Raw genomic sequence first — 25567 nt, forward strand, 5'->3', positions numbered from 1 at the left:
AATTCAAAATAGAAGAGAGAAAGGTTAGGTAAATGAAGTACGGAATGAGCAATTTCATACATAGATGGAGAATCCAACAAAAATCGGAAAGAGTATTCCGGAAGGCCGGTATACACTAAAAAAGCAGAACTCAGACCTTTTTGCTACTAGAATCTCAGTTTTCAATGTAGATAGACTTTTATATCCAAATATTTTGGAAGGCTGCAAGACAAACAAACAGCACTCATTCATGGTTCATTGTCATCCAGTCGTAGTGATTTGTAAAATCATTGATTGGCAATAAAAATCATTGAATTAACAAAGGTAACATTTAATTTTAGCATCATAACCTTGGCCATACCCCTGAAGCCTTTTTTATGTGAATATATACCAGTGTGCAATGTGCAAAGTCTACGCCGAATTGTTATTTGATTCAGTAGTGGTGAAGAAGTAAAGCTCGAATCTCATTGGCTATCCATTTTTTCAAAAATCCAGGCTATTTATTATCGAAGATTCAGGCTATTTAATTCCGTATTCTAATTCAAAGTTGATAAATTTCAGAATTCAAATCCGAATCTTGTGTTCTCCGTGTTCTTGTGTCCGCGATGGCAAAAATAAATTCTAAATAAAATGGTACTGAATCTTGTGTTCTCCGTGTTATCTGTGTTCTTGTCTCCGATTTTATCAATTACAGAATTTCAAATCCAAATCTTGTGTTCTCTGTGTTCTTGTGTCCGATTTTATCAATTACAGAGTTCCCAAATCCAAATCTTGTGTTCTCTGTGTTCTTGTGTCCGATTTTATCAATTATAGAGTTCCCAAATCCAATCTTGTGTTCTCTGTGTTCTTGTGTCTGATTTTATCAATTGCAGAATTTCCAAATCCAATCTTGTGTTCTCTGTGTTCTTGTGTCCGATTTTATCAATTATAGAGTTCCCAAATCCAATCTTGTGTTCTCTGTGTTCTTGTGTCCGATTTTATCAATTATAGAGTTCCCAAATCCAATCTTGTGTTCTGTGTTCTTGTGTCCAGAAAAATTAAAAGATATTTGGTCGTGCCCTTTGTGCCTTTGTTCCCATTGCGATGGACACAAGAACACAGAGAACACAAGATTCAGCTTTATTATTTTAGAATTTATTTTTCCCATCGTGGTGGACACAAGAACACAGAGAACACAAGATTCAGTCTTACTATTTTAGAATTTATCTTTCCTATTGCAGTGGACACAAGAACACAGAGAACACAAGATTCAGTCTTACTATTTTGAAATTTACTTTTCCCATTGCAGTGGACACAAGAACACAGAGAACACAAGATTCAGTCTTACTATTTTAGAATTTATTTTTCCTATTATGGTGGACACAAGAACACAGAGAACACAAGATTCAGTCTTACTATTTTAGAATTTATCTTTCCTATTGCAGTGGACACAAGAACACAGAGAACACAAGATTCAGTCTTACTATTTTGAAATTTATTTTTCCCATTGCAGTGGACACAAGAATGGAAAATTATGCCTATGGTGGCTGAATTGCTGTGGTGAAATTCCCTTAGAAAGTATAATATATGCAAAACATATGCAAAAAGAAAGTATTAATATAAAACTTGCATGCACAATTGGCATTATATTAAAGTGTAATCTTGTAGAAGAAAGATTAAATTTGCTTCTCTTGAAAATTAAAAATAATTATACTCGCTCATCTCTTAGATCAAGCACTTCAAAAATCAATAAAATTAGACATAAATTCAAACTGAAAAATCATCAGCGAAGGTAAAAAATAATCCTTATTCGGCTGACGGTAAATTATTCTCCTGGGAATAGAGTCGCCAAATGATCAAATCAAAACATTGATAATGTGTCACGTCATAATTACTGCTTTTCAGTTTGCGTGTTTTGAAAGTTTGGTGTGTACTCCGTCTTCGTGAAATTTCTTAATGGCATGAAAACTTGGATTGAGAAATTCCATCTTTTATTGTTCTAATGATTATAATATTTATTTATAAGATGCTTTGTTGTCTTTTTAATCTTTGTGTAAACTTGCATATGTTTTGCATATTTTCCAACTAAATCAACCACGGCTTTTTCGTTCCTGTATTTTTGCATACAATTCAAGATGGCGGATGGAAAGGCGAAAAGGTCTATTATAATAAATCAAAAGTCAATAAAAAATCACCAAGGTTAGTGTCAACCCCAGGGCTGCCTAGGGTACTGACAGGTTTCAAATAGTGATTACACTGAGTGCCGGCCACTCAAGACCATTAAACCGGGCAGAATAGGAGGTGGTACCAACCTGTCAATAGTCAAATGCACTTACTACTGCAGGATAGGCCCGTTTCATGTGACGTCACATGTTTAGATTGGCTCGTTACGACCCGCAAAACGGCCCGACTTTCAGAGGCAAAAAAGACAACAACATTAGCTGGAGGCACGCAGTTTATGTCAATTTTCTCAGGATCTAGAAGGAATTTTGAATAGAAATTTTAGTATGTTATCTAATAACTATATAGGATTCTTATACTAAAATCAAAACATTGAAACGGGTCTATACTAGGTGCGAATAGGGGTGGTGTCAACCTTCCGGTAGTCAGATGCTAAGGGGTGGTGGGTGCACTCTCAAATGACAGTATGCTGAAAACCACCATTAAAAACTATCAGGAACAATGTTTAAAAATTCCTCATTATGTCTGCCCTGCACTAGCAGACTTGAATCATTAAACAAAGCACTAGTTCTTATCATAGTGAGTAAGTCCATCTTTATTTGAGATAATTCTAGAAATTTCTTACACCATATCAACCACTTTCTTTTTCTAAATTTTATTCTGCATTGTGATAATAAAATTCAACATTTGAGAGCATCATCTTGTGTCACTATGTTGTCACCGTATTACTTCAAGTAAATGCCCCCTTCTTTTAAACGACCCCCCTAGATTAAACACCCCTCCTAAAAGGAAAATTATTTAATAAACGCTAGGGGAGGGGCGTTTATTTGAACCTTGTGACTTTAAATACTTCAATACCAGTGTTGATTGGGTTTGAAAAGGAAGATTTTGTCATTTCTTGTAACCAGAGCAGTTTTCAATGCAATTTCAGTTGTTAAAACAAAGAAATTTGGCACTAAAATCCTGATAAAGAACTAAAACAGAGGGTATATTTGCTCTAAATATTCGACCTTAGACTAAAATAATTTAATAAACGCCCCCTTCTTTTATTACGCGTCCTCAAATAAAAGCCCCTCCTAAAATAAAAAAAATTGAATAAACGCCCAACATCAGATGCACCAAACCATCACCTGAACAGACATCAGATTCACAATCATCAACAGACCCTTAGATAACATTAGTTTCACACGGACCAACATTACTGCCAACATTGGATTCACCAGAACCAACATTGCTGTATCAACACTAGATTAACAATGACCTATCCCCATCATCACCAACATAAAAATAATAATAATAGCAATGGGCTCTTCCAGAAAAAAATTGTACATGGGGGTGGATGATATAACAATTTTTAGTGATTTACCCCCCGGACAGGGTGACTTTTGGCCCCCCGGACAAATAGGTATTTTTCTTGATCGTGTTAACCCTGCTGAAGTTTTACTAACAATTAATTCTTTATCCTTTAACAAATCATCTGGCCCTTATAGCATTTCCCCAAAAATTCTTCGTCTTCTAAAGTTTGATCTCTCTGGACCCCTTTCTTTTCTTTTTAACCTTTCATTTGAATCTGGTTGTTTTCCCACAATGCTTAAACTCTCGAAAGTTATTCCCGTTTTCAAAAACAAAGGCTCTCCACTTGAAATATCCAATTATCGCCCTATATCTCTCCTTTCCAACATAGAGAAAATTCTTGAGAAACTTATGTATTCTCGTCTAATTACTTTCTTAGATTCTCATCGAGTATTTTTTGAGCGCCAGTTTGGTTTTCGTAGATCTCACTCAACCATCCATACCTTACTTAATATTGTTGAACGTATTCGGAAATCTCTTGATGATGGTAACTTTGTGTGTGGTGTTTTTGTTGATTTGCAAAAGGCTTTCGATACTGTTGATTGATCATTCTATTCTAATTTCAAAACTCGACCACTATGGGGTTAGAGGAAAGGCTAATGACTGGTTCAGATCATATTTATCTAACAGATCCCAGTTTGTCTCTATTTCATCTAATAAATCTTCTATTAAAATAATCCCTCATGGTGTTCCACAAGGCTCTGTTCTAGGACCTCTCTTATTTTTAATCTATATTAATGATCTTCACAATGCAATCTTTTCAAGTGAAACTTTTCATTTCGCCGATGATACCCACATTTTACATTTTAATGATGATCTTCTTTCCCTTTGCAACAGAGTCAATCGTGACCTAAGATCCCTCCAAACTTGGCTCAAAGCCAATAAAATATCCCTTAATGCTGGAAAAACAGAATTTTTAATTTTCAGACACTGTCGAAAAATTCTTCCTTTTGTCCCTTTTCTTAAAATTGGAGGTAAGAAAATTTTTTTTCAAAGTTCAAATATCAAATATCTTGGCGTTTTGATTGACATGCACCTCAACTGGAAAGCCCACACCACATCTTTATGAGCTAAACTTGCCAGAGCAAATGGTATTATATCTAAGCTCAGGCACTATGTTTCAACAAAAACCTTAGTTAACATTTATTATGCTCTTTTTCATTCCCATCTTCGATATGGTTGCCAACTCTGGGGTCTTACTGACAATACCACCTCTAAGCCTATATTTATCCTTTAAAAGAAAGCCATACGTCTTATTACTTTTAACAATTTTCGATGCCCTTCTTCTCCACTCTTTTCTGACCTCAAAATTCTCAAGATTTTTGACCTTGTCAAATGCCTTAATATATCTTTTGTCCACAGATTCCTAAATAACAAATTACCCTTTGACCTTCTGGAGTTTTTTTATTCAGCTTGATGCTGAAGACAATAACACTCAAAGTACCAGAGGAGCATGTTTGAAACTACTTTTTGTTCCCTCCTACAACACCATTACCTTTGGGAACAAATCTTTCTCTAAGTTTTGCATAACACATTGGAACAGCATCCAGCGATCTTATCCGAATATTACTCTGAGCTCATCTGTTTTCAGTTTTGTTAAATCTCTCGCCCTTACTCACTGTCTTGGGAGATACTGAGCACACCCCTCCCCTACCAAGAAAGTTTAGCAAACTTTATTTTAATTTATTCTTCATTAGATAACAAAATTCTTAAAAAAATATAAATATTTATAAATAATTTACAAAGTGTTATAAACGCAATCTGTACTTAGGTGGCCGCATCTTTTGTATCATTTTTGTTTCATCCAGGGCCCGGTTGTTAAAAAGTGGATTAGCGGCCGATTAGCTTAATTTTCGATTAAATCTCGATTATCGCCGATTAACGCAGAACCGTCGGTTGTTCAAAAAAAATTAGGCTTGAATCTGGATTAAATCCCGATTAAATTGGCCAAATTTTAATAATCCTGCTCTGACCCAGGATTAACGAGGATTAAGAAGCTTTTTCCTATAAAAAAAGTGAAGTCGCTGCATTGAAGTGAGAAATTTGAATGAAAAAAGATTTTTGAATGTTTTGAAAACATTCGAAAAGTGACGTCAAGATTAAGATTTTTGAAAACACAGGCAAAATGTCCACGATTAGTTAATCTGACGTTCGAACAACGGAAGTTAATCGGCGGGATTAGCTAATCCAAATCTAATCGGGATTTAATCTAATCGACTTTTGAACAACCGGGCCCAGAGACATAGTGGAATTTTTTATTTTGAGCCATGAAACATGTTTTATTGTTTGTGCCTATTACTTACAGAATAAATTCCAGAGGCTTTATCAGAACAGACACAGAACATAGGAATGGAAAACCCATTTTAGAAATTTCATTCCCCATCAACCTATCAGATTTAAAGACTTTACTTGGTTGAATTGAATTGAGTTGAATATATTTTTGCTGCAACGCAGGAGGATAACCCCCCTACAAAAAAATTGATTACTCTAATACGGTGAACCTGAAAGAAACTGAAAAATTGCTGCAAAACTAAAGAAAAAAAAAAGAATAAATAAGTTCACCATTACTGAACAATTCAAGTTCAAAATAGAAATTTGAGTTCAAATCAGCCTTTTAAGGGTCAAAGTACGGTCATATTAAAATAATCTCCAAAGTTACAATGTTTTACTGAAACTCAAAAAAGATACACTATTTATTCATTATTGTACAACATTTTACTGAAACAAAGTTTATGGTATGAACCAACTTGAAAGTCTGGATGTCTCTTTATTAAACAATTTGTATCCAACCACTGTTAAGTGTAAATCAATAATACTTTTTATCAGCTGCTGACCTTAATTTTTTCCTTTCTAGATTCAAACATGCTGATTTGCTAAGCAGGTTTGTTGCAAGATTATTTTAAAGTTTTTTTCTACACATTTTGCTAAGAACGTAGTGGTCTAAAGAAACGACTATTCTTTTTTAGAATTAGATTGCTGACGTGTGAAAAGGAATGTCGGCGTGAATGATCCTTTTGTTTCGATAATAACATCAAAGCGGGAACTAATTTTCTTCTTGTTTCTTTCTTTCCTTTTTCTTTCTCATAACTTCAAGCTTTCCCTCAGACTCTCTCAAGCGTGGTTAGCTCAAGTGGTTAGAGCTTCTGTCTCATAAGCATGGGTTTCCGAGTTCGATCCCTCCGGGTGTCAAATTTTTCAATTCTTCAAATTTCTTATTTTAATTCTCTTTCTATTAAAATGAAGGTCAATCAAACAAGTAACTAGCATATATTACCTCCGCTCTCTGTGTAAGGTTTAGATAAGCTATGATAGCATCACTTAATAAGAACTTTTTTTAAGTTTTTTTTTTCTTCAATCTTTTTTTTACCACAAGCGATTATTCAAGGCTGAGATATAGAAGAACGGGTATAGGCGTTTGTGCCTGCGTTTGGTGACTGACAGTTTCAGTTTCAGTTTCACTACTTTCACTTTCACTTTCAGCCAGCGAGTGAGCGAGCATGATAATTGATTTCCGGGTCAAAAGGTTTGACACTTGATCCAATCGTTTGCTTATCTTTCTTGCGTGGTCGTCATTTGAATTTCAGTATTCAGTGCTTATAAAATACGGTTGTTATAAGGGTACTCCTCACTAAGAGGGAACAGATCATAGATTCGAATTGAACGCGTAATTACTAATAGCAATTAACATTACATAACGCGTCGATATCTCTTTCTATTAAAATGAAGGTCAATCAAACAAGTAACTAGCATATATTACCTCCGCTCTCTGTGTAAGGTTTAGATAAGCTATGATAGCATCACTTAATAAGAACTTTTTTAAGTTTTTTTTTTCTTCAATCTTTTTTTTACCACAAGCGATTATTCAAGGCTGAGATATAGAAGAACGGGTATAGGCGTTTGTGCCTGCGTTTGGTGACTGACAGTTTCAGTTTCAGTTTCACTACTTTCACTTTCACTTTCAGCCAGCGAGTGAGCGAGCATGATAATTGATTTCCGGGTCAAAAGGTTTGACACTTGATCCAATCGTTTGCTTATCTTTCTTGCGTGGTCGTCATTTGAATTTCAGTATTCAGTGCTTATAAAATACGGTTGTTATAAGGGTACTCCTCACTAAGAGGGAACAGATCATAGATTCGAATTGAACGCGTAATTACTAATAGCAATTAACATTACATAACGCGTCGATATCTCTTCACTCCCATGAAATGTGATTCAAAATTAAAGTGATGAGCACGAAAACAAAATCAAGAATTGGAAAATTTGACACCCAGAGGGATCGAACTCGGAAACCCATGCTTATGAGACAAACGCTCTAACCATTTGAGCTAACCACGCTTGAGAGAGTCTGAGTGAAAGCTTGAAGTTACGAGAAAGAAAAAGGAAAGAAAGAAACGAGAAGAAAATTAGTTCCCGCTTTGATGTTATTATCGAAACAAAAGGATCATTCACGCCGACATTCCTTTTCACACGTCAGCAATCTAGTTTTTATAAATATAAAAACTAGATTGTAAAGTTGATTCTAAAAAAGAATAGTCGTTTCTTTAGACCACTACGTTTAAGTTAATTTTTATTTTTGTTGGATTTTGAGACTCTTTTATGGTCGATCTTCTCAAACTTGAGAAAAAGCTTTTTATAGTAGTATTTTTTACAATACTGCTTGTTTTTGAATAGCTAGAGAATTGTCTTTATTTTCACATTCTTAAGTCCAGGACTTGTAATTTGTATATATGAAACATAAATCAAAAGTCTTTTTCTTTGATTTATAAATCAAAGTCTCTTTCTTTTAATTTGAACAAGCTCTGATATTATCGAGCACTATCAGCAGATAGAAGAAAATAAACTTGTATATTATGAAACATTTTATTGAATTTTAGGAAATGGCTTTGACGAACAAAATCCAACCTCTCCTTCCAAACGATGAGAGCTGTAGAAATGTAAGCTTGATTTATTCAAGTCTATTTCATACCTTGTTTCTATAACACTTTCTTTTTATTAATAAAAAGCATTGGAGAAGTTCCTTTTATTAAACTAAAGCTTATTTTAAGTGCCAAAAGCAGCTAGTAGGGGGAAATTTGTTCGTTTTTTTGAGGTCGCTCGATTTTTTTAGTCAAAGCACTTGTTATACATTTTTGGAAAGCTAAGGGATAGGGGAATCAAAATAACTTGGGTGCCAATTTTTTTTCGGACGCTTTGGTGTGAATTCCGGACAAATACGACGGTCTCAGGCAAAAATCATAGGGTGAAAAATTAATGAAAATTTTAGCTTGAGAAAATGGAGACCTGTTGTATATTTTTGGAAAGCTCTCAAAAAATTAAGATTAGTGATGTATTGCGAGTATAGGTGATTTCTTTACCTAACTCGAGATATTAATCCTTAAAAACAGTGTTTTTCAGTGTTTTTCAGCCAGAAACAGCTGTTTTGTCCAGTTTTTGCGCTTTCGGAAGCTCAATATCTCGAGTGACTAAAAAAATCGAGCGATTTTACAAATTTCCCCCTACTAAGCGGGCGAGGCGACCTTTTTTTCCGATGTGCACTGAGAGTATGTTTCAGCTAGAAATTTTGATCTATTCGGATAAGATCTTGAAAATTAATTAGCTAGAAATAATGATGTGTTCTGACGAGACAGGGGTATAATCAAGTCATCAAATGTGTTCTTGTTGTCTAGGTAACCCTAGAAAGCTTCAGAACACATCTTTGAAGGAGACAGGGGCTATAATCAAGAGAAAATTGACGTGATATTGTTGCCTAGTAACCCTAGAAAGTTTCAGAAAACATCTTTCATGGAAAAAAATCTTACAAGTATATCTTGGCAAATTGTTTTTCATAGATTTTAGAACACATCCAACCATAAAGTAGCAATAAGTTTAGGGAGACAAATAGTGCGATTAAGGATTCCTAGAAATCAGAACACATCATTTGTATAAGAAAAGTGAAGTCTTACATGTGGTCTCCTAGAAAATAAAAACACATATTTCTAAAAAATCTTTCCGTCCGCTGCTTCTGAAGTGAATTCTTTGTCAACAATGTATCTCATACATCTATCTGACTTCAAATTTCCTGATTTAATAAATCCAACTACTGCTAGAAGATTAAGAAAATATCAATATAATCTTTCTCACCAAATCTCAGTGTGTAGAGGGAAGTCTGGTATCAGGTTGGACCAGGGTACCGCATCTTTTTGCAATTGTCCGTTCATCACTTAACAATCATGGGTAAGTGGCATTTTGTATCAAATGTAAACATCATTTTTGAACTTTTCAAAGACTTTTCTTGTTCAATATAAACAAGCTGGAATTGAAGACTTTGAAGCTTATGAATCGATTCTTAACACAATGATAAAAAATTACAAAGCTTCAAAACACAACTTACCTCTTATTTATAACACCAAATTTGACACAATCCAGACCAGCTAAATGGTCAGTTAAATGGTCAGCTAGATTACCAGTTAAATTCCCGCTTGACAAATAGAAAAACAAGAACTAAACATAGAAAAGGTAAAAACTTCCCTCTCATTCAAGCCCTGAGGCTCATAGTACAGAGTTTGTTTATCCAGAAGTCTGGACTAATGTAATATATAATTGCATAAAAGGACTGCATTAAGTGTAATGATAATGATTAGACAAGAAATGAAAATTTCCCAGCCAAATCAGCTTTTAGGCTATAAGCTTGCCTTATAGTTTCATTACCTTGATACCTTCACTTTCAATTTTAGACTTGTCATATTTTCCTATCCTGGAATTGGTTCGTCAGAAGTTACCGTCCGCCCTATTGATGCCGTTCCTTTTGATAAAAATTTCAAATTCATGCTATGTAAGTGTTTATCGTATCATTTTTCTTTAGAGCCTTGAAATGTGCATTGCTTAATATTATGGTTATCTATCTAAATTAACTATGTCACAATGCACGCCACAAAACTACTAATTTTTACTGGATTTTTTCTTTAGTGAACACTACACAAGTCAGTGCTACACACAAAGGTAAATTAATTCAACTCCAATATTATGACAATTCAATCTACAATCAATCTACAATCTACAAGACTTCAATTGTTCAATATTTTAAAGATTCTTCTCACTTTTTTTCTTTCTCCATAATAACCGTACCACTTTCATTTGGTATTTACATGTCTTTCTTTTATAAGTACCGGGTGACCCACGAAAAAGTTCAGACGTTTCCCGACATCTTGAGGCCGAACAAATGTCCCAAAGTGCTTAGAGTTTTGATATTTAGAAAGTAGATATCCTAACTTAAAATTTGAGCTATCACTTTTTAAATTTGACCAACTTCTTCTCTACTTATGAGCTTTTAAAGTCAAAATTCACTTTTCGGAAAGTTTAAAAAACACGTAAAAAAGAGGTATCAAATTCAGTCAAATTTGGTATTTTTAGACGATTCCAAAATATTCATAGCATAACTGAGCTTGTTTTCCCAAAAAATGCTTATAAAAAACATGTAATAATACCAGCAATCCATCACATTTCATAAATTTTTATTTCCAGAATTCCAACTGCAATTGACGTCAGGAGTCAAAGTATATGTAGCAGAGTTTACAAATACTGAAGCAACAGAGAAATTCATTATGTTAATTACGCAACTAGTTTCAGGTATAACAATTCTTCTTTATTTATATCGTAGTTAGGTTTATTGACTGATTCTTCCTGAATGTACATATTTGATGTCCTATCAGTATAGAAATTAGGAGCGTTGGGGCAAGGGGCAAGGGGCAGTGCAGCTAATTTTTTTTCGGGGGGGGGGGGGGGCATTGAATAACAAGGGGTGCGAAAAATCTCCTCTTTTTACCATAGAAAAGGGGTCGAATTTAGGAAAAATATCCAAAAATCTTTATGCTCACTTGTTTATTCTCATGGGACAAAAAATACTAACATTCGAAAATTGCCTCCCCAGATTGCCCAAATTTTGGTCGACCCACCACGCTACTGATAGAAATTTTTTCATTATTTCAAAGTATTGTCTCCGTTAATAACCATTGTCTGAGGGTTAAGCCATCTAATCATCCTGTTTTTTGTTTAGAAAATTCTTCAAGTCCACAATATGATTGGTTGAAAAAGTATACTGCTAAAGAGGATGCTAAAATAGGTAAAATGGTAGCCATCAATTCTTAAAGACTTTATTGGAATTCATTTTTATTTTTATTTCATTTTTATCACTAAAACAAAAACTTTTTTCTGATGATGGTACTCTGTTGAGGTCGAAACGTCTAAAATAAAATTTCAAGATGAACCAAAGCAGCTTCTGTCTTTCAACGTATTGCCTAAGATTTATGATAGGATTGATTTATTAAATTGGGATTCATTAAATTTCTTACGTATTCCAAACTTTCAGTTATCTTAACATTGATTTGAACTTTTTTTTTCCAGAGAATTGGCCTTTGAGTGAACTTGCCAAGACAGCAAACAATCCTACCGATCCTTTGCAATACACTCCTCTAGCATGTAAGTATGAGAAACGTTTTTGATCTGAGTACTTGTTTATTGTTTTTATGGGATATATTTTCTTATTAGAAAGGGTTAATATAACTTGGAACAAAAGATTGTTCATATTCTGTGCCTCAAGATATAATATTGACACACAAACAATCTTGGAAGCTTCAAACGTTTTTTTTGTAGTATCTCTCATATTTATGAAATATTTATGACTGAAATTTTTGAAAAAGCAAAGAAAGTAAAGTACAAGCAAACTTCTTTTAGAAGGAAAATTTGTAACTTTTTTGCGACTGTGTCTAGAGTCGAAGCTAAAGGATTGTTTGAACAGACAATACGATTGCTTCGTATGTTTTATGCTTTGTAAAATCAGCTTCTGTGAAGAAGAAAAATTTCTTCATCACACATAGTTGGTAACATACTTTAGAGAAGTGTATTCACAAATTGTGCATTATTGTTTTTGTTTGTATTTTCGAATTCCCTGGGTTAAGATTTTTGTATTTGTTATGACCGATCAACCCTAACCTTTTTTCTTGTCCTGTTTTTTTCTTTTGGAGTCATGAATACTTTATGAACTTATCTACAAAATTGTCAAAAAATAGCTGGTTTAGCTATTTTTTCTATCTTTGTTTTTTATAGTTTTCCAGATATTGAATAAGAAAAGTTTTTATCTTTCAGATATGAAATCATTTTCTTAATCTTTGGAACAATCTTTCTTCCTCTGATGACTTTTACAGGTGGACAGGCTTTTGCTCTCAAAAAGTTTTTTGGGGGTCAGGTCACTCAACAAAATTCATGAGAATTACTGATTAGATTTTTCCTCAAATGAGTCATTACCATGAAATTCCTGAACAGAAACTCTACCTACGTTTTATCAAACTTGTTAAACACACCTTACACTAAAAGTGCCCGATGTTTCTTGCCTCTAAATCCAAGCTTCCTAAGGTGGAAATAAAGGCTTTTACTGAAGACTGTCAAATTATTTAAATTATTGATCAGGAAATAACAGTTCTTGAACGTTTTGTTTTCCTTTCTTTCTTTGCTTTTTCTGTTTCATCAAAAAAAGTGTAGAGTTTACAAGCTATCGAGCTCCCACAGAATATGATTAATCTTCGTTCCCAAACCATACTTTTTATTCACATCTTTTCTCCTCTTTTCAATTCATTCAATTTCTTTGCTCCCTTATTTTTCTTTTACTAATCATTTTTCATGTTCTTCAAGTCAATGAGAGTTATGTTGGTTGGTTGAGAACCATATGTCTTTTTCAAAAGACGGTCCTTGATCAACATTTTTTGATGTTGGAGTAAATCTCCTGGTGTGCTCCTCTCCTATTTTTATGTCAACCATCCTGCTATCTTACTCAACTTTTCTTTTTGCTTTTATTGATCAATTAAAAATGATGTCTCCTAGTTTGCAATAAACCTTTTGATGTTGTGTAATGTAATTCAGTCTTATAATGTTCCGTACAGTAAACCTTTTAAGTTCGTCGATCGTAAGGTGCTTTGCTCCTTTATTGCAGTATATTGTTTACAATGGCAAAATTGTACGATTAGAATGATCGGAATCGTGTGACCGAAAATGTTACTCGATGTTTCCACCGCGTTTTTGCGTGATTCTTTAGATATAGGGGAGCAACATTATTAAAAAACTTTAAAGTTGTTAACTATTATGATTTTATGTTTTTCATGTTTAATTTTCTACTCAATATTCCTTTAAATAATCGTCTTTAATTTTCTTTTACTTTCCATCTCTAAAGTCGATGCAGATGACGATATTTTATCCTTCGACCCTTTGGCTCCTCCAAAGAAACTCATCGATCCTCTAACGGCGGCCGCCCTCGAACGCGACAAACAACAACAAGACGCCATTGATGGTGGTGTGAACGAGCCTTTAGATTTGAGCGATTTTGACCCTTTGACACAAAATGATGTGAAGAAAGAGAACAAGATGAGTGCAGAACTGTTGCGAAGGAGTCGTGAAGTGGTGTCTAATCGTGCACTGGCAGGGAAATCGTGGTTGGAACGGACTTTCACGCAAGGGTTGCAATTGAACGAGGTTTGTGTTCAATTTCAATGATGACCAGAATTATTGATCGACTATTTCCTTATAAGGGAAGTTTAGTCCACGCGAAAAATTGAGACGAGATGGAGTTTTTACAAGCTCTTATTTGATTTGGTTGGTCGTTAACCAGTAATAAAACAATTTTGTTACTTTTTCTAAAGAACGCGTCTTTTTTATTACTTCAAATGGCCAATTATCTTATAAAAACTTCATCTCGTCATCTGGAAAAATTTAAAATCAGTATTTTAGCCAAAACCCCTAGGAAAATTAAAAAAAATTGCTGAAAAAAGGGCCTATCCACGAGATTTTGTACATGTGAAAACTTTAGATCTTCAATCTGCGAAAAAAAAATTCATGAAAAAAGTTAATCAACTCAAGGTACACATTAAGCGAACCACTGCTTGCTCTAATATTTCCAAAAACATCAACCAAATTTATCCAGTAACAAATACAATTTCTTTTTTGATCCTCAGAATAATTTGTGATCATGCTTTAAAATATATCTTGATTGAATAGTCTTTCCTAGAAAAATCTGTTCAAATATTTTCTCCCAAATTAAAGGTTCGATATGGTTTATTTTAAAATTGAAATGGTAGGGAATGAGTTTTACAAAATGGAAGAGAATCTTTGTATAATGAAAATTGTTTTATGTAGCACCATGCAGCCATTGTTTAATTTTGAAATGACCTTTCTGATTTCTAATGTTGTTTCAAGGCTTTATGATAACTTCGCTTGTTTGGGATGGACTTTGTATGTAGGAAGATGTTTTACAATTTTAACATGAGGGGATGAAGCAAATAGTAAAAATTAGTAATGAAATGAGGAAAGTTTCGCTTATATTGCAAAGGGTAGGTGATCGGTTTACTGTTGAATTATTTCAATCTATATCTACTACAGTGGAGTCTCCATAACTCGAACACGTACGGGAAACAATTTGTTCGAGCTCGGGAATCAGGTTTATACATGTTTTTTCTTTTATAAGCATAACGTTTATAAGCATATGCAGGCTCAGTTTTTGGTATCTAAACAATGGCTCTATTTTTTGAGAACAATAGAATGCTAAGCATAATACGAGCCTGGAATAGGGACAGACACTTGCTTCTGAAAAAAAAAACATGTAAGGCAATGTTAACTGAAGGGACTAGAAAACTTGTACGATTAAAGGAGACATTCGAGTTTAAATAGACTCCACCGTATTAAAAAACTTTAGTTTGGTTTATTAATTGATTCCAACTTCCAACAATATATTTCATGATCTCATAGACGACGAAAGGTTCGTCCACAACGCCCACCGTCACAACGCCCACCGCCACAACCACCTATGAAGAGAGGAATTCTTCGAAACCTTCCGATGAATCATCAGACGAACCTTATGATGAGATTGATAACCTTGACGTCATCAACGCCCGTAACGAAAACATGCCGGAAACACCCCCGCCCGTCTTGGGAACCCGGAATTCTTCGATCTTTAAAGGAATGAGGGCGCGTGAGAATTACATCAAGATTCATTTAACGGCTCGTGAAAAAGAATTTACGGAACTACACCCGATGACGTAATGAATGGAAATTTCTTTAATTTACACGCTTTTGATGTTTTTTTTCTTCTGAAATCTGAGGCTGAGACAGCATAAATTATTATAATCGAGTGCGTTTTTAGTGCAACCATTGCCTCGTTTTGAAATCATTACCAAGGTGATTTAATCCTTCGATTCTTGAAGTTTTGCCGTCATAAAGTAAATAGAGTAATAGAGATCACAATAGAAATATTTTGAAAACGAGGTAAGCGTTGCTCGTGACATAATTGACGTAAAAAATTTTGAAAAATTAAAAAGTTATCTGTAGAAAAAAAAGTGTGTACTCATCTTTTTATTGCGAATCTTGAAGAAGACTAAATTTGATCAAAGTTAAAATCATCTCCAATTTTTTTGTGTAGGATATTCGTCGGTACGTGGAACGTAAATGGTCAGTTAGCAACGGAAACGCTGGTGCCATGGTTACGTGATGTGTCTACGCCGCCCGATGTTTACGCTATAGGGTAAGATGCTGCTTTGTGTTTTTGGACTTTTTTGTATCAAATACTTGCATTCTACACTTTGCATTTCCTTAACAGCTAATCTCACATTATCTTTGTTGAAAAATCTACTGAATTATTCACTTGACGATATTATATTTTCAGATTTCAAGAATTGGATTTGAGTGCCGAAGCATTGGTGTTCAACGATTCCAGCCGTGAACGATCGTGGTTAGATGCTATTGAAAATGGTCTACCGACGTCCGCTCATTACTTCAGGGTGAGTGGGGAAAGTTTTCAGTCTTCCGATAATGACCTGTCTAATTTAATGAAATGAAGTCCCTGTCGGCGTATATTCTTGAGCCATTATCATAGACTAGCACGCGTCTATCTTTCCTGAGACACGGGAACGGGAGAGTAGTGCTTATAAAGATCTTCAATAACAAATATAAATTGCAGCGGGAGAGTGGTTTGGAAAGCGAACGTAGTGAGCAATGGGCTAGCAACGTGAGCTGCAGCGAAATACAACAACGTGGTTTACCATTTTTATTGACAGTGTTTAGCATGGTGCTGAAGATAACACGGGCTATCGATACATTACTTATTCTTGTTTTACATGCAATAACAATTGATTACAATTCACACCCTTCTTCTTTCTTTGTGGCTAGTTACGAGTGATCCGGTTGGTGGGCATGATGTTGGTGGTGTACATTCAACAAAAACACGAACAACAAGTTTACGACGCAGAAGCGGAACACAATGGAACTGGTATCATGGGAATGATGGTAAGAATATGTTATCCTCACCTCGTCTCTCATTTTCTTGTGTTACTCGTTCTTTTATTCAAGAACAAACCAGATAAACAAAAAAAAACAAGTTGCAAAATAACGAACAAAAGAGTAAAATCAACTCTGTTCACGATATTTCGTTCTTTTTCAGAACTTTGTCAGGTACAGAGTTGATTTTAAGAACAAACCATAAAAGAACATAAGGCTTCGTTCGCTTGAAACTCAAAGTTAATAAAATCGGAAGTCTTCAAAAACGTTTTGACCCTTACTCCACCGGGGTAGAAGAGCACAAACGGGATGATAGCATTTAAATTACACTTAAATTTCAAATAACATTTGAATAACAATTTTTGCAAAAACAAGACCATTCTTGATGTTGCTGATCTAATATAAATATACCAGCTTTTCGGTCATTTTTAACGCTGTTATTTACGGTTTTTTTTAAAGCTAGATTTAAAACGCGATAAATCAATATCATCATCCTAATAGCGAAACCGTCAATGTTTTCCCTCTTTGTTTCCAGGGCAACAAAGGAGGTGTTTCGGTGCGTTTCCAATTACATAACAGCTCTATCTGTTTCGTCAATTCTCATCTAGCTGCTCACCTCGCTGAATTTGAACGACGAAACCAGGTGATTTATTTCCTTACACTCTTTATGGTTATGATTAGTTTGACAGCACTCTATTATTTCGTAGTGCAGTGGTAGAGCATCCGGCTACGGTTCGCAAGGTTGTGGGTTCAACCCCCAGTCGGGTCATACCAAAGGTTCTCAAAATGCAACTTGATGCCTATCTGCTTGATGCCCAGTAATTAAGAGAAGTGGAAGTGGAGAAATCCAGGGAGAAAAAGTGGCGCCCACCCATACCTTCGGGTAGATAGCTATCGAAAGAGGAGCCTTCGGGTCGCTTCCAACTGCGGTCGCAGACTTACTTACTATATTCTATTATACATAGTATTTTATAAGGTTCTTTGTTTTCTTTTGGACCTACCTGGAGGTCCTATAAATTTACCTGTGTTCGTCCGTTCGTTCGTGACAAATTTCAATCATTTTATAATCAGGTAGGTCTGTAAAGGCATCACTTGTTTTGTTGAAAATTTTGATTACGATTTCTTTTTCAGGACTACCGAGAAGTTTATTCGAAATTGAAATTCACTTTGTTTCAACCACCATTGAGTATAGGTGACCACGAGTGAGTATTTCTTTGACTAGTTAAAAGGCTCGACTGGTTGTATCGGTGTTTTCACCGTCAGGTTATGTGTTAAAAAGTGATAGCTTTCCAAGGAGCGTATTGAAGTAGAGCTAATTTACCCTAGACAATTTGTTCAAGTTCCTCTGCCTTCACTCAATTTCACTCATTCACATTTAAACATTCATTCGTGTACACGCATTTCTTCGCCTTTTGATATCTTTACAGTAAATACAAATTATTCCCACATTTTTCAGCATGATCTTTTGGCTTGGTGATTTGAATTACCGGTTTGATGACCTTGAGCCTGATCAAGTAAAAGGATTGATCGAAAAACAAAACTTTGAAAAATTGCTTGCTTACGACCAAGTAAGTTGTACCAATTTTTAAGATGGCCTTTATGACATTTTCGACTTTGTTGGTGAGTCTTGAGAATGGTCAGGGTTAATTTTTTTCCTTCTCAGACGGAGTTCCGTCTTGTAATGTATATAAAGCAGTATAAAGAGGCTTTTCCGTTCCAAAATTCCGCCTAATTTACCAAGATTACAAGAATATGTGCTAATTTGCTTTGTAAAAATCATTTACCGTCTCAGACGAAAAACCTTGCTTTGACCACTGAATTTTGTTTTACCTTCTTGTTCTCGAGGAAATTTATTTCACATAATTTCCCTTTTTTTCAGCTGCAAAAACAAAGAAAACTCGAAAAATGTTTCAACGGTTTCGACGAAGGGCCGTTGAATTTTTCGCCTACTTATAAATACGATCCCGGAACTGATAATTGGGACACCAGGTATGGAGTATTATTCTATAAAGTAAAATACACGATTTTTATAAGAACACGAGGCTTCGATGGCAAAAATATTTTTTTTTAAATTGACAATATTTTAAGGCTTTGCGGACTATAAAAAACCCGATTTCTTAGGGAATTGCATAAAAATACTAAGAAATGGTTTAAGCAAGAACAGTTATGGAGCCCAAAAATATAATAAACATCCGAAGAAGCAAGCGTTTGAATCTCAATCAAACAAATGAAGTCACTGCTCGGGTGCTCCTACCTTGTTCATAATTCACTTTCCATCAACCCTGCTTGATAATTTGATTCTTTTTTCAGCGAGAAAGGCCGCGCGCCCGCCTGGTGTGATCGCGTGTTATGGAAAGGAAAGAATATCCAACAATTAGCCTACCGAAGTCATCCACTGTTGAAACTGAGTGATCATAAACCCGTCAGTGGTCTTTTCAGTGTTGGTGTAAGTGGAGGGTTCTTTTTCATCATTATTTCACCTCTGAAAGTTTGGTTTGACTAGTCTCGTTTTGTTTTTCCTTTGCTGGTGAATTTGAATTTGTACTTTTGAGGACGGTAAAGTGACTGAAGCGATTTGGAAAAACCCGCAGTTCTGACCCGCAAAAGCGAGGACGGTAAAAGTGCTGATTTACCGTCGTCCTCAGTTGGTCATGATCCAGCCAAATTAGAACCTTATTGTCTCCGTCGCTGAAAAACACACATACATAAACTCGGTAATGATAAATCAGCTCCGGCAAATACGGAAACGAGGCCAGTGAAATTCTCCGTTCGCCGGGCTAAAACAAGGTCCTTTAATAAATCTCTTTACTAAAAGTAACGCGCAGTTTGTTATCTGGTGAAACTGACCTCCTTGAAATTCTCTTATCAATTTGCAGATCAAAGTTGTGGATAAAGCAAAAGAACGACGTGTCTTCGAAGAAATTGTTCGCAAACTGGACAAACGAGAAAATGATTCTCTCCCACAAGTCAAACTCGACAAACATGAAGTGAGCTCATCATTTACAGAAACCTTTCATTTAATTCGCCCTTTTTTTGAAAAGGGTATTTAATATTTATAGATTTGGAAGAAAATAAACTAGTTTGAAAAAAATCTTGGCTGTTGCAGACTTATGCCATTGCTTTTATTTATCAATTTTCTCAGTCTTCTTGTCTTCTTGTTTTGTCTACAGTTCCAATTTGGAGACATTACTTTTATGGAGGAGAAAACACACACGTTACCCATCATCAATTGTGGCCAGGTAAAAAAACATCTTAAACCTTGTTGCAGGTTCCTTATCCTTTATTAAGCTTTTTTCACATGTACGTAAAATTTTATTTTAGACCTTACGGAAATTCATTCGTAATTTAACTAAAGATTAACTAATTAAACTTTTAGCTGTCTTTTGGGAATTTCTCCGACATCATGTAGAGTTTTTGTTGATTAATAGGGTCTTACGTGACTTTTCCTTCCGTTCAAAGCAAGCTCTACATAGGGCCTTAAAATACTACGTAAATTTAGGGAAATTCCCCACCCTTCAACGTCTTAAATAATGAAAATTTTACTTGTAACCTTGAAGAGTGGGGAATTTCCCTAAGCTTACGTAGTGTTTTAAGGCCTTATGTAGAGTTTGCTTACGTTCAAAAAGTTTTGAACGGAAGGAAAAGTCACGTAAGACCCTCTTTAAATCAACAAAAACTCTACATAATGTCGGGGAAATTCCCAAAAGACGGCCTTTTTCTGTAAGGTCTAAAGTAAAATTTTACATGCATGTGAAAAAAGCTTTAGTGATCAGTTCAAATTTATACGAAGCACAAAATTTTTTGAAACAAGCAAACTGATTTGTTAAGTTGACAACATTGAATACTTTCACCATTCTTTCTAAAAAAACGCCTGAAAACTACTCGCAACCTCTCCTTTCAGAGTCCAGTAGAATTCGAGTTTATTCCGAAGCTAGACGAAACAGAAGTTTGTAAACCATGGCTCAAAATCAACCCTCAATGTGGCTTCATCTACCCAGGTAAAAAGCTCTCAAGTTTATTTCGTATATTTTGAATAACATAAATGCCCTGAACAGCTAACTAACTAAATTACTTTTATGCGATCTTGTTGTTTATTTTTAGGTGACTTCTTCGAAATCGAGCTGACGATTTCTGTTGACAAATTATCCGCTCCCATGGTAACAATCGGCAATTGTAAACTGGACGAAATCTTGGTCCTCCATCTTGTGGATGGGAAAGATTTCTTCGTATCTTTTCATTCCCTAATTAAATTCTCTTGAATTCCATTTTATATAGTTCATAGTTATGCTATTCTGAAAAAAAGGCTTGAATCTTTTCACCCATTGAACCATCTCATTATACTCATTCACTTTCCCTTAACTCTGACTCGTGCGAACAACATCAGGTTCCGATCAATGGTACTTACTTGCCCAGCGTCTTTGGATCTTCCTTGGAAGCTTTGGCGCGGATTTATGGTCCCATTCGTCAAGTGCCGATGGATTCACTTATTCGATTAGTAAGATGTTACCTTTTTTTGTAAAGCTTCCTTGAACAGTCACCTTAACTCGAACCTCTATAACTCGGCAAAATTAACCATTTTCCATAAATAAAAATGAACGGTCTATATGTTTTCGTCAACGAAAATAAGGTCAATTCTAAAGTTTTGTAGTATCCATTCAACTATTTTCCTTATGATTTTTACAGGAAAACAAAGCATCCACTTTCGACAAAATCGACATCCAAGGCTTTGATCAAACAGAACCGTTGGACCTACCGAAAGAATTGTGGTTACTGGTTGATCACATTCACAAGCATGGAATGAAAGTGGTACGATGAAAACTATAGTCCAATCGGGTCAACTGAATTTTCAAAATTTCATAAGCTCGAAAACCTTGTTAAATCTCCCTGGGTTCCTGTAGTTTATACTTATACTTTTTGACATAGCACCCCAATGCTGCTTACTCGAAAACATTGTAAAATTACCAAGCACCTCTAGTTATTATTACTTTCAGCACATTCGTACTTACTTCGAGTTTGTTTTCTTTTTGCAGGAGAATATTTTGCTACAGTCAGGGACGGATGTCGAAATCGTTCGAATACGTCATCATTTGGATAACGGTGTCGGTGGGAAAATTCGTATCTTTTCAAACCAACTTTCTGAAATACAACCGAAGATATAATTGCATTTTTTTATAAAAACCAGTAAACTTTGGCTCAGGCTTTGCTGTACTTAATTATTTCAGACTTTCAGGTTTAAATGTTCTTATGTTCTTGATGCGCTCAGTTTCTTTACTTAAAATCTAAAAATGGATTTGAAATCTGTTTAAATCATTGCTTTCTTATTAATTTCTAAAATCTAAGGCTCGGGATTGTTCTTTAATTGTTCTATGCTAATTTTGAGCCTCGTGTTCTTATAAGATGGTCTTTAAAAAACGCTTGTATCGTGTTTAAAGAGAAAAAGATTGTCAATCAGCCCCAGTTCTTTTTGGACCTACCCCGGTGGAGGTCCTATAAATTAACCTCTGTTCGTCCGTTAGTTCGTTACCAACTTTTCTCGAGATTGGCTCATTAGTTTTTCCTTATTTTTGGCACAATGATGCAAAATGGTAATGCCTAAAATGTGACGGAGCCCGATTTTCGAAAAAAAATATATTTGGGCAAATTTGGGCCAAAAACTGCCTAAAAATAGGGTTTTTTGGACTTTGTGCAAAATCCTGTCATTACTTTTTTCTGATTTTTTGTACAAAGATGGAGGGCAAGATTCTCTAAAGAATGGCTGAAGTGGTTTTTCCCGGAAAATTCTTATTCGCCTTAAAAAACGGATTTTCGTATTTTGGGGAAATTCCCTTTAACCAAATAAGAAAAGATAGCTTTTCTCAATGCTGACTCATCATTTTTTTTTGATTTTTTGCACAATGATTCAAAATGGCAATGCCTAAAATGTGACGGAGCCCGATTTTCGAAAAACATTTTTTTCCGGCCGAAAAAACCGGAAATATGAAGGCATACCGATTTTTTTGCTCAAAGATGCATATTAACAAAATGCCAAAACATGGCCGAGTTCGATTTTTGAGAAAAAATTTTTCCCGGTTGAAAATGCCGGAAATCGCCGTGTTTGCAGATTTTCATTGGATTTTTTCCTTATATTCATTTCTATGTTTTTTACACAAAAACATTATTGATAACAATGCTCACCATCAAGCATGATTCAATTGTCAATAAAACTGATTTTTGCGACCAGAACTTTCTATTTATCTTTTCCCTACAACCCTTCTATGTCCCCCCATCAACAATCAATCATGAATTTATTGCGTTATGCATTTTCGCTAAACGCTCTATTTTCTGACTGATTTTTTTTTCATTTTTCTCGCATTGCTATCTAACTTTCATCATCAGGTAGGTCTATTCAGCATCTAGCTTGTCAAGTTCTTGTTGAATTTGAGTGAATTTTTCTTTCATGCATTTCTCTTATTTCAGTTTCCACTTTATTTTCTTTAACTTATGCAACATTTGACAATGGCAGCTGGTAGCCTTTATTCCATTGGTGAAGCTCTCCTTTTGTTTTTGGAAGCCTTACCTGAACCAGTCATCCCATACAAATTTCATCAGCGATGTCACGACGCGTCCAATAATTACGTGCTCTGCAAACAGGTACGGACATCTGGCTTTTGTTCCTTCAGTCAGTTTTTACATGAAATTTTTTTGGTAATGTGTAAAATGCATCGAGACTGATTGTGTAATGATTTGAAAACCCTACCAGTAAGGGAAAGAACATTAGCTAGGCACTTTAAAAATTTCCAGGACTTAATTAGTTTAGTAAAATCTAAACGACAGCGATTTGACGTAGTCTAGAGAAACAACTTCTATTTCAGTTTGTCATCTTTCTCTTCCCTAGATCATCACACAACTACCTGAATGCCACGCCAACGTCTTCCGATATCTGACGTCATTCTTAAGGGAACTATTACGTCATAGTTTAGATAATAAATTGGATGCAAGAATGCTAGGTGAGTTGAATTTTCGTCCTTATTTATTGGTATTAATACTTTTGAAGCTGGTTCCAATTTGTTGTGATCTATTTCTTGCACTCACTGCACCGATAGAGGATCCGCCTTTGTTTTTCTAAACACAAAGGGAGAGGAGATTCGCTTATACTACTACTGTACTGTTCTGTTCTTTTTTAGCAACGGTATTCGGATCTATCCTTTTGCGACCACCCTTAGAGCACGGCAAGAACTTATCAAAACGAGCCGTGTCTCAAATCGCTCAAAAGAAAGCTCGTTTCGTATTTCATTTCTTAATCAACGACTTTCGAGAATGAATGAATTAAAGGTGCTCGAAAATTGGTGGGAAGCGGTTCGCAATTTGCTTTCCCTGACGCACTCAAAGACAGATAATGGGTCCTTTTAATGGCTACATAAACGTTACACAACATAGGAAGTACCTAAAGAGTCCCACTTTGTTCCAGTAAGTGTTCCAGCAAGCGTTGTTTTGTAGAAAGATCGCAAAGAAAAATAATGGGCGACAAATGAACCTATTTTCAAATGCTTTTTGGTTTCGCTGACGTCTTTTTATGATTCGTTTGACAAATAGTTAAAACCACAGTTTTGTGAGAACAGCAATAGAATCACTTGCACCGTACTGCGTGTAAGAGAACACGAAATGTGTGTTGTAACACACTCGTAAAAACTATATATACAGATTTTAACTTTGCTTTTACAAAACTACATAGGGTAGAAATACTCCTGTGGCTTTCAGGCTCTTTATCTAAGTATGTTTACTTTGCTTTATGCGCAGTTTCACTTTCCGATGTGTAAAACTTCTTTCCCCGTTGGGATAAAGCCACTGCCTTCACCTTCAAATGAGATCTCGTGAACAGTGTATCTTTCTTTACCTTTATAATTTGAATTCGTCGTCAATGGTTACGTGATTAGCACATTAAGTCCATCCCTTGCCACCCGCGCAATGCGAAATAACCGCTCTAGTACACTAAGAATATTTTTAAAACATTTTTATACTCTAATATAATATACAGTACACTACTTTTTTTATTTTATCGCGAGTTTTTACCTAATCTATCTCCTTTGCCTTACTTAGTTCGTTTTAATATTGAATTTTGCGACTGTACATTAGTATTCAATTTAATGCATGAGAAATTTCTGTAAATTTATTTTATGATTTGTCCTGTTTATATTTTCATGATTTCATCCTGATTGCTATTTTTCTGAAGATCACTCACCAATTCAATGAATTTCTTATTTTGATCTGATTTCTTCATCATCGAGGCCGCCAGGGGACCCAAAATTCACGCAATTAAGCAACTTTTTCGATTTTCACGTATAATATTCACAAAAAATGTTCATTCAACGCTAACCTCTGAGGATATGACATTTAGCTTTCCTTCTGTAAAGATAACCGCTGAGGGCCTCAACGTGAAGTTCCCTGATGTCTGTAAATGTCAGTTCTCTTCTAACGGTCCTTATTCAAGGCTAGAATGGTCTTATTCGCATCCAACAAAAGCGGTGACATTAACTGATGAAAAAGTCTTTTCACTATTTTTGGCGTTAAATTCGTTTGGCGCATTGATTGAGGCATTAGAGAGAGCTTCCCAACGAATCAAATTAGCATTTCGGAAAATTAAGCCCCTTACGACCATTAAGGAGGCTTTTGAGACCTTGTATAGAAAATTATTCCACTAAAGTCCCTCATGGGGGGACAAATTCAAAATAGTCTCTCAGAGGGTTCCAAAATCAGTAAAATGGGGAATTTTCCCTCTCCAAAGGGTCAAGATTTTTCGAAAACATTT

At 35.2% G+C, this 25567-nt stretch overlaps 1 protein-coding gene across 1 annotated transcript; it reads left to right on the forward strand.

Annotated features, from left to right (window-relative positions):
- Window positions 1-173: 173 nt before the first annotated feature.
- On the forward strand, window positions 174-25012 carry LOC136801281 (inositol polyphosphate 5-phosphatase OCRL-like). The gene is made up of 29 exons (XM_067057908.1): window positions 174-303; window positions 6347-6373; window positions 8367-8426; window positions 9623-9705; window positions 10206-10303; window positions 10438-10470; window positions 10993-11097; window positions 11525-11590; window positions 11872-11946; window positions 13691-13989; window positions 15259-15548; window positions 15929-16030; window positions 16172-16286; window positions 16675-16791; window positions 17318-17425; window positions 17914-17984; window positions 18239-18350; window positions 18662-18771; window positions 19093-19228; window positions 19659-19769; window positions 19953-20021; window positions 20684-20780; window positions 20884-21008; window positions 21167-21277; window positions 21466-21588; window positions 21813-21897; window positions 23285-23412; window positions 23657-23768; window positions 23946-25012. The coding sequence occupies exons 3-29, from the start codon at window positions 8370-8372 to the stop codon at window positions 24080-24082; spliced, it is 3075 nt and encodes a 1024-aa protein (XP_066914009.1). The 5' UTR covers window positions 174-303; window positions 6347-6373; window positions 8367-8369; the 3' UTR covers window positions 24083-25012.
- The last annotated feature ends 555 nt before the right edge of the window (window positions 25013-25567 follow it).

The sequence above is a fragment of the Clytia hemisphaerica genome, unplaced genomic scaffold (genome assembly GCF_902728285.1).
Source record: "Clytia hemisphaerica strain Z4C2 unplaced genomic scaffold, Clytia hemisphaerica genome assembly, whole genome shotgun sequence".
Lineage (NCBI taxonomy): Eukaryota > Metazoa > Cnidaria > Hydrozoa > Leptothecata > Clytiidae > Clytia > Clytia hemisphaerica.